This window comes from Papilio polytes, unplaced genomic scaffold, assembly GCF_000836215.1.
Source record: "Papilio polytes unplaced genomic scaffold, Ppol_1.0 DF821067.1, whole genome shotgun sequence".
In the NCBI taxonomy this organism is placed as follows: domain Eukaryota; kingdom Metazoa; phylum Arthropoda; class Insecta; order Lepidoptera; family Papilionidae; genus Papilio; species Papilio polytes.
In genome coordinates this window covers 2179486-2188950 of record NW_013528137.1, presented here as the reverse complement: position 1 = coordinate 2188950, position 9465 = coordinate 2179486, and the positions used below count along the sequence as shown (strand labels likewise).

At 35.2% G+C, this 9465-nt stretch overlaps 3 protein-coding genes across 12 annotated transcripts in view; 1 reads left to right on the top strand and 2 right to left on the bottom strand.

The window, feature by feature from the left end:
• LOC106109672 (serine/arginine repetitive matrix protein 1-like) overlaps positions 1 to 3847 on the top strand; it is an 8693-nt gene extending 4846 nt beyond the window's left edge. Inside the window, exons 6-12 of the mRNA XM_013291257.1 lie at positions 7 to 43; positions 976 to 1041; positions 1946 to 2099; positions 2492 to 2579; positions 2691 to 2808; positions 2881 to 2960; positions 3139 to 3847. Of these exons, the coding sequence (XP_013146711.1) occupies positions 7 to 43; positions 976 to 1041; positions 1946 to 2099; positions 2492 to 2579; positions 2691 to 2808; positions 2881 to 2960; positions 3139 to 3275 (680 nt within the window). The 3' untranslated portion in view covers positions 3276 to 3847. The remainder of the gene's footprint in view (positions 1 to 6; positions 44 to 975; positions 1042 to 1945; positions 2100 to 2491; positions 2580 to 2690; positions 2809 to 2880; positions 2961 to 3138) is intronic.
• A 342-nt stretch (positions 3848 to 4189) lies between these two features.
• Positions 4190 to 6955, bottom strand: LOC106109785 (uncharacterized protein C05D11.9). Its single transcript, XM_013291395.1, has 4 exons — positions 5471 to 6955; positions 5030 to 5391; positions 4675 to 4947; positions 4190 to 4567 (listed from the first exon to the last, which is right to left on the bottom strand). Exons 1-4 carry the CDS (start codon positions 6858 to 6860, stop codon positions 4271 to 4273), a joined length of 2322 nt encoding a protein of 773 aa, XP_013146849.1. The 5' UTR covers positions 6861 to 6955; the 3' UTR covers positions 4190 to 4270.
• A 764-nt stretch (positions 6956 to 7719) lies between these two features.
• LOC106109821 overlaps positions 7720 to 9465 on the bottom strand; it is a 53288-nt gene continuing 51542 nt past the window's right edge. For 9 of the 10 annotated variants that reach the window (XR_001226032.1, XR_001226037.1, XR_001226038.1 and 6 more), the window contains one exon: positions 8283 to 9351. Coding sequence is in view for 2 of the 10 variants with exons in the window: in XM_013291440.1 (XP_013146894.1) it covers positions 9206 to 9351 (146 nt within the window). In the remaining 8 variants the exon portion in view is untranslated. Of the gene's footprint in view, positions 8197 to 8282; positions 9352 to 9465 lie in introns of those variants that run through there. The other variant, XR_001226039.1, reaches the window with a different exon arrangement.

Genomic DNA, 9465 nt, shown 5'->3' with positions numbered 1-9465 from the left:
GCCGCCGCCCGCCCTCCTCCGACGACTCCTACAGCACCTCGAGGTAAAGTTACTTTAAACATTATTTACAATTGAATCCTATAGTAAACTAAATGACTGCAACATTCCTTTGCTAGTTTGAAATCATTATAATGCTTCATGAATGCAATATAGATATTTCATGAGAGTATCCTATGCCTATCATTGCTCTTAAATTTATAGCTGTATTTTTTAGATTGTCTCGTTCCTACAGGTACTTTTGACACTCTTGTATTTGCTCAAATAAATCACGCCATTGTGTCAAATTGATTTTACACATTTTCAGTTATGATTTTTTTTTCATTATTTAATGTTCTTTTGAAATGCCTATGCAATGTGAATTTTGTGTTACTGATTGAATTAATTAATGAAATTGATTAAGACTACTTGAGCCTTCCAAGTAGACTTTGAAACTGAAAGATACATACATACATGCATAGGCAATATTATGAAATTTACATTAAGAAAATGTACTTATAAATTTCAAATAATTCTCAGGGTACTTAATACTAAGATTAAGTATTTTTTTATGTCATGTTTTAATAATTTTTTTAATGTACGTAAAAGACGTTATTTTTAAGTTAATTTATTTTTTATATTCTGTTTAAAAATGTCTGTTGTTTAGAATGATACTAATTGGAGCATTTGCTCCGGTACGCTTCGTCCCCTTCCTCTGGCCGTTGGGTTCGCTTTCATATTGATGTTGTGTGTCGGTGTTCAATTCTCTACGGATATCATCGCTGCTCTTCATATCTATTGCATGTTATCTCACTTTCGTTTTAAATCATTGGGGTTCGCTAATGGCCGAGAGTGTGAGCGAGCATTTGCGTGCGTGTGCGTGCGTGCATGCGTGCGTGCAATCGTGCGTGCGTGAGTACGTGCGTGTGTGTGCGTGCGTTATGGTGGGTGTGACCTTCCCCCGGCGTCCCTCTGAGTCCTCAGCTCTTTAATTTCCAGCTCGCGTAGTTCGGGCTCGGCGGGCGCTCGCCGCAAGAGGAGGGCGTCGTCACCCTCTCGACAAAGGTAACTCGACAATTGGTATGATTGATATCAATTCTCTTACCAAGTTATCTATGACACTAACCAAGTACTAATAAAACATTTTGTACATATAACTCGATAAGTAGTTTGGAATAGTGAGAGGGCGGATATAGAATTATGTAAAAGCGTAAATGACGATGTATATATAGAGATAAGATTCGACACACATTTGAAAGATTTGGAAGTAATTTAAGTCTATACAAGTAATGGAAGTGTTACAAGATGATAAAAATATGAAAGAAGAAAACCTCATCGTGGATAAAGCAACCTTATGGATGAAGAGAAGACGAGGATTACAGCTTAAGATGTACAATTGAATATAAATCACTGTGATATATCAGTTTTTACATGTCCTATGTCTAAAGATTTAAATTTTGACATAACTGATTGTTTTGTTATTATAAGGGACTAATTGTAATTTAGTTTTAATGTCTTGTAACCTAGGCAAAATAGTTAGTTTTGTTTATAATGATTTTGGTGAAAAAAATATGGATTTTTTAACTAACTTTTGAACTATGGAGTTATGAATCAGATTGCAATATTGTAAAAAATTCTGACTAATGTTATTAACGAATACATGTAACAAGTACTAATACTGCTTTGTACCATAGCTGTATACGATAACCTACTAACACGTACTTAATTTAATATATATAATTTCATTTTATGTAAAAAATAACAAATGTATTAGAAATACGATCTGATTTGAACACTATCAATTCTTTAAATATAAAGAAGAAATGAGTGACTGAAGGTTTTTTTTGGTGAATATTCTGTTACTAAGATATTAACATAAACATACATATATAAGTAACCATGTGTCTGTGTTAAAAATTTTCAGTTTAAGGTAAGAGAGGCAATGTTTTAGTGATGTGTGTGTGCGCAGACTGTCGCCGTCGGTGATAGTGCGCGAGCGGCGGCTGGCCACGGCGCGCGCCACCGCCATGAACCCGCCCGCGCCGCGCCGCCGCGCGCCCTCGCCCGCCGCCGCGCGCCAGCTCGCCGCCAACCCGCCGCCGCCCGCCTCGCACCGCCATAAGGTACCGAACAACTACGATCGATTATTCTAATTCATCTACAACGCCTTATAAGCGACAGAGATTTACCCGAAGACATTTAAGAAATATGTAAATTGGGCATAATAAACAAATGTTTTTCTATAACTTGACAACATTAGTACGCCATTTTTACAAAAATTATAATAAACTCCATCTTTGGTTGTAAAATAAATGGTGTTTAAAAAAATAAACATTTAAATATGATTTAATGACAGCTTTTGGCAATGTTTTAAATACAATTAATTATATCAACTTGTGGTTTCGAGGATTTATTAATATATAGGGATAGTGAGATTATATGAAAAATGTTTCAAATAAAGTGTCAACTATGCCTACTCTATGTATTGAATCTAACCCAAGTTTAATATTGACAGGAGGAGATTGATCCGTATGGTCGAAGCAAAGCGTCGAGTCGCAGCAGGAACAGGAAGAAATATTCACGGTCATCATCGTCTGGATCTGGTAAACTCTACACAATGTTTAATTTAAGAAATTCATAAAAATAAACCTAATAGGTGTTATATATTTCAGAGTTTTTCATCTTTTATTATTGTATGTTATGTTGTGTGTTAGAATCGTCGTCGTCGTCGAGCGAGTCTGAGAGCGAGTCGCACTCGTCGTCGACGTCGGGCAGCTCTGGCGCGCGCCGCGCTCGCCACGCGCGCCTGCTCAACGCCGCCGCGCGCCCGCGGTACGCACATACACTGACTGACGCACGCCTCACTCGTAGAATTGTATCACATTATGATAATGTTTTTTACAGAATTAATGCAAAATCGAGTGCAGGTCTAGCTGCGGCAGTATCTACAGCTGTCAGTAAAAAAGAAGTACCGACTGAAAAAGGTATATTAAATAACTTTATTAATATTATTTGACTTTTTGGGCGAAATAGTAAATTTGTTAAAATGTCTCCAGGCTGAACAGATCTCGATGAAATTTGGTACAGATGTAGAATATAGAACACATAGGCAACAATGTAATACTGTACAATAGTAATTAGTTAAATATATATGTTTTCCAGATATGAGTAGGAAACGTTCGGCGGTGTCGCCCGCCAACGACGTTCCAGCAAAGAAGTCAGTGTCGCGGCGCGAGGAGCTGCTCAAGCAGCTGAAGGCTGTCGAGGACGCCATCGCAAGGAAGCGCTCCAAGATATAGGGACGTGTTATTTATATAAACAACGCATACAGGACTTGGCACAGGCGGCCGCACTGATACCTGATGAAGGCAAAGTAACATCACTTGTAAACAAGACCTAAATTTAATACAGTCACAAGCTTTAAAAATCACGTGGCTACATATTGGTCTTTTATTGCCAGTGATGTCGCTGTGGGTTTTCATTGTCAACAAATGTATTAAACACATCTTTTATTCTCTTTGAAAAAACTAAGACCAAATTTAATACAAATGTTACTGTTGTGGATTTGCGGCAAAAGAAAGATCAAGCTTGCTGTGTAGCTGTTTTATTGCGTAACTTATTTACGTATATCGCTGGTGTTGAATTAAGCTATTTTTCTATTTATAACTTGACTTGTAAATTCCTTGAGAGTATCTGAATGTTAGACAAAGTTTGTTCAATATATTTGAAAGGCAGGGAAATATTGGTAATCAATCATCAATATTAACGAATGAATTGTACTATAATCATCCTTCTTTATGTTTTTAAAAAAATATTTTCATTGCGACAGCAACGTTTAGAAATGTTTGTTAAAAGCAGTGTGTAGTAAATGTATAAAACACTAGCCAATAAGCGGCAATGAATTAAAAACATGTAACAGACTAATATATTTGTGTAATCCTTACAGAGTTTTTCTTTAAATTTCGATTTTGTTCATAATTGCTTACATACTGTTATATATTCTCTCTTGAATATAACTCATTTTTAATTAATTAGTATCTCGATGTTGAAATCTTATTAGTGTCTAATTTATAATAATCTGTACTTGTTATTAAGGCTAGATTGTGACAGTCAGCTTGTCACAAATTAAAAAATATGTAAAACCTAAATGTGTAAGTTTAGTAGAAGAGTTATTTAGAATGTTAAAAAATAAATGACTAAATAATTTTTCAAATATCTGTATTTTTATTTATGAACATTATGTACAAAATGATACTTTTTGACAACTGATTTTACAATGCACAATTTAGAACATTCATTCTGTTTTGATCACCATAATTTTTGCTAAACGATATTTACGTGAAGTAGAATTTCGAATAAGTACTTTATTTAGTCCAGACTTTATAAGTTCAATTAACGCAGGTAAAGCAATGTAACCCACACCAACACTTTTCGCTTCAGTGAAACTGAAATCACCTTTGCACACATAACCCATCAGTGGTCTTAGACAAGTGTTCCGAACCGTCGTTATATTCGATGGCAGCCAAAGTTCTCTCATACTTTTAACATATTCTGAAGGTTCACGATTGATTACTTTCTTAGCCCTTTTAACCTGAAATCAATTTAAGAGAACTAGAGAACCTTTCTAATTTCCAAACAGATTGAATTTGTTTTTAAGTTCGACAACAATATAAAGTATTAGAATATCTACAATCTTACCTGACAACCAGATTTCTTATTTTTTCGCCTCTTCCTTTTCATTTGCTTTAATAACTGTAAGTGCTCTTTTCTCTTTTGTTTCCTCAATTTTTCATTAAGATCTCTATGCAGTGGTTCATAAAGAGTTTTGATTGTTTGGATATCATTACTCTGTGGTAGACATATCAAAGCATGGTGTTTTAAATTACCCTTAACTTCCATATGCAGACACACCGGAACTAAACATCTATCAGCTTCATCAATATTAGGAACCATCTTTTTAATCAGACAATCCTAAAAAAATATGCAACAAATAAATTGGTAAGTAAGCAAAGTGTCCTTATAATAAATCGGTTCGGAATATTAGTGTTCTTACCTGTAACAATTCTAAAAGTTTCCGATTTCTCATTACATAGAAATCATTTGCATTGTTACCACTCCAATCACTCAGTAATATTTTCCATGGACAGATAAAAGGGCTATTTACACCCAACTTTTGATAGTTTACTCTCTTGCTTGGTGGTCGCCGAAAATATTTGTCTCGAAGATGTTGTTCTATTCTTTTCTCTTCTAAACTTCCTGCTTCAGAATCTGGCGGTAGGAAATTTTCTCCCATTTCAAAGGCCATGCTCTCTGTCTCACGGAGGCCACCCGCTCGACCTCCAAACATTACTAATGTTTGCCAGAATGGAATGCCATAGCCAGGAGGTACAATTATATCCCATCCACTTCCATAACCTGTAAACACAAATTTTCAAGTGTTTTATTATCCCTATGTAAAAAACAAATTAAGCATAAAGTTTTATTCTTACTGTACCAAGTTTTTTGGAGTTTGCATTTTGTGATCCTGGTCGTTGCATTAATACTATAGGAACATATTGTAATGCCGGGTCATCTTCATTGATTTCTCCAGGCACTAGTTGAGTTTTGGTTATGTGTTCTATAAACTGTGCATTGGTCATTTGTTTCTTCTTAGTATGTTCATGGAGTCTTGTATCCCAAATGGGTGAATGTGAGAGGTAAGGTGGGATCGTAATTAATGAAGCCACATTTACATCTTCAGGGCTATTGTTTTGCGCCTTAGTGCGGTATGAAGGTCTGCTTAAACGAGGATCTTTAATGATCAGACCTATCACCACATTTGGTGGTAACAATGCTGGTGAATTTGATAACTTTGCATTTTCCCAATAATCATTTTTTTCTTCTAAATGTAAACTTGATGTACTTATTTGTGTCAACCAGCTGTCTTTTACTTGATTTGGGGTTTTTATACATTTTATGGTAGAATTTAAAATGGCCTGACTTTTAGGACCAGTTAGGCGAAACATGTTAAAGGCTTTGTTCAATATATTAACTTTTACATCAGAATACTTGTTAGTTAATTTTCTCTTTTTTTCTAGGTGCTCGAAGGTTAAATTTTCTGGATTAGGATTTATTATGTTAGATAAAAGTAATTCTATTTGTTTGGTCTGAGATGGATGGACCAACAGCCATAATTCCTTCTTGCAATTTTCATTTGCTATCCACAGAAACTGAATTTTACCAATATAGCCAAAAGGATAAGCATTTGTATTGTATATGTCAATATATCCTCTTCTGTATGTTCCAGTGTACGCTTTGGCAGTCACACTCAGTCCACAAGATTTATTTGTAATGCAGTCAAATATCTCCCCTATGAGTTCAATAGGTCCAGTGATCTGGATCTGTGTATAGTAGGATATATCTTGTAACAAACAGTGTGCAGAACTTGCTCTGTAACAAGCACGAAATGCTTTATCGCAGGGTCGGTCTGCCAGACGGTAGCCCCAGCGTTCTATCATATGAAACCTTTTAGCATGCCAAATGTGTGTCTCTAACCAAATGTTTCTCTTTTGTCGTCTGTTATACTCGGTTAGTAAATTCGCGGGACGACGTCGATACTTTCTAGATGGCCTTTTTTGTTTAGGTGGTAGTCCACTCTTTTTCAACTGCTCTAAGTGACCTTCTCTCAACCTTCTAGGCAGTCGCTTACAATTGTGACTCATAACTCTACGCCTCATATGAACAGGAAGGGTTTGGAAAATTAATTTAGTTTTACTTGGGCGCAAAATACTTTCAGACATTGCTGCAATTTCAATGCTTCGTGAAGCGGTAAATTTAAAACTATTTACCGAATATGGTAGGTGTTCTTCACCACCTAAAGTGGCATCAAATTGCGGATTGTCCATTTTGTATCTTGGATTGTATTAATTTATATGATAAAAACGGTATCTTGTTTTATTTTTGAACACACCACATTGCAATGACAGTAATGACAAGTTTTAACACTGACATATGACATGACAGTCTCTGTCAAGTCAAAGAACAGTAGGGTTGTAGAGTAGACATTCATACAAATGCTCACAGGGTCCAAAATGATGAATTTTATACCAAACTAACTGTTGTCCGCGACTTCGTCCACGCATAAAAAAGTAGCCAATAATATGCTTGTCTATGTTTGACTACCCTTCAGAGAATGTTCGGAAAACGCGGCTTACGGAGAGACAGAAAATACTTTTTAAATGCGATTTTCGTTATCAGCAACGCAAATACATCATCTTCCCGAAATCTGATTTTTTTTCTTTTGATATTACAGACACTCCATTTTTATTTTATGTATATAGATAGATATGAAATTCATATTCGGTTGGTGACCGATCTGATAGCTTTTATATTAAACAAATCTCGTAGTGTTTATAATTATATAAAATATTAATGATGTGAAAAAAGTTTTTAATTTATTTTTGAATGATAGTAATTTAAGTCTTTATTGCTGCCATGTAAAATATTACTATTCTTATATAACTTTGTATCCATATATCTTTATTAAAATATTTATTGGAACATTTTGAAAATGAAAGTAGTATTTCAATGTATAGTTATAAATAAAAACTGAATATTACATTAAACTAATAACGATTAGAAACCCATAACAAAGTGAGTAGTTAATGGTAAACAAATCATTTAACGTAATGATGTGGCAATGATTATAAGAACAGGGATGGTGTTATGTTGTCATCATAAAGTCTCAAATTAAACGATTTATAATTGTTTTAAGTATTTTTATTTTAGTTATGATAAAATTGATCCTTTACTGAATAGTGGTAGCTGAAACAAAGAGACGAAGTAAATTATTTTTCCAAGTTGTAAAATCCCCTTTAATAATAATAAGTTTCTTACGCTGGTTGTAAACATTAAAAACAAAGATTTCCCTCTCAAATCACAATCCTTAGCCACTGATAATAGCCGTTACTGTAACTGACGAAAGGACTTTGCTAATAGAATCCTACGTACAGAATGCTTTTTAATAAATAAAAACCGACTACTATTTCAAACTAAAGATATTAAATTGTTGGTTGGTATCATACTGGCTCACCTTTTATTTCTTCAACAATCAAGTCTGGTCATTTATGTTCGTCGTCTAAATTGTAGTTAGTTAGTATTAAATTCACAAACTCCTTCAAGTACAACATGAATCTAAATTATGCTCTACTAGCTTTCGCCCGCGACTCCGTCCGCGCGGATCTAAAAAAGAAACAAACGTAAGTAGCCTATGTGTTCTTTCTGACTATCCTCTACATCTATGCTTAATTTTATCGAAATCCGTTCAGCCGTTTAGACAACAACTCTAACAAACATCCATCCATCTAAACTTTCGCATTTATAATATTAGTATGAAGTATGACAAGCTTTCAATTTGTTATGTACAATATTTCGCTCATAGCTTTTGGTCGAATATTCTAAACGAAATACAATCGAAAAAGAAACAAGGTAAAGAGGACAGAAAAAAAGTGGGTTGCCATTATTAGACGCGGACGGTTATTTAGCTATTTATACAAAAAAGATATATAGGACGCTAGCACATTATGAAACATTTAGAATTATTTCCAATGCCTGTGTGTTTACTTCGTCGGTGATATTTATGCTGGCGCCTAACTCGAGCGTACGTCTACTAAGCAGTATGAAAACGCTTACACACGCAAAGAAAATATTTCCATAGTTCTAGGTAATTGAAAGTATAACAATAACAAAACAAAGACAAGTTTATGCGCTTTTATGCAAAATTCTGTAAAAATATCCATTTGCATGTTATTTTAACAATAAATGGATATTTATGATGTACATATTTGCACGAACGATCACAGAAATATTATTTACAAATTGTTGGTTTCCTTTTGTAGCTGGACTCGAAGCGCAGTTAGATATCTTCAAGTGTCGAGTCAGGAACAAAAACGTAGCTTTCACAATGATCTCAGAATTTATACAATCTGTCAAATCATTATGAAAACCAGTTTCGTGAATCCTTCTTTCTTCTCTCTTCGTTAGTCGCCACAATTCGTTGTTCTAGAAGTAGCTTACTACTACATAGTTGTAAGTTATTAAAAAATATTAACTGAGACAGTGGTAAACATGTTCATGCTAATTAGAGAAGCTGCCAATATTCTGAAGCATTTAAGTGTCGTTTCAGTGTTCGGCCGTGAACATCTAAACGAGTATGAGGGCACAATAGAATAGAAGAACATGAATGGATTTGTCATCGCTCGATTGGGTGAAGTATGCGGCGGGAATGGGACGTGAGGTGACACTGCCGGGACGCTCCATTAGCCGGCGGCCGGCCCGCACGCATGACATCATGCTGACTCAGGCCTCGTGCTGTAGCCCCGCGGCGGACCAGCGTTCCTGCAATGTAACATACCGCTTGTTAATACATACATTGTCGTTATTGTTCGTAATAACTAACTTCTTAATGGAAGTTATGTGACAAATTGCAAATGCATTGCCTCGTGCCAGAGT

What these genes read in the sequence shown, in the direction of transcription:
- LOC106109785 (XM_013291395.1), bottom strand. Translation starts at nt 6,860, where the DNA reads ATGGACAATCCGCAATTTGATGCCACTTTAGGTGGTGAAGAACACCTA. An exon ending in AACTTTTAGAATTGTTACAG is followed by an intron (nt 4,948 to 5,029) that starts GTAAGAACACTA and finishes ATATTTTTTTAG; the next exon opens with GATTGTCTGATTAAAAAGAT. An exon ending in ATAAGAAATCTGGTTGTCAG is followed by an intron (nt 4,568 to 4,674) that starts GTAAGATTGTAG and finishes AATTGATTTCAG; the next exon opens with GTTAAAAGGGCTAAGAAAGT.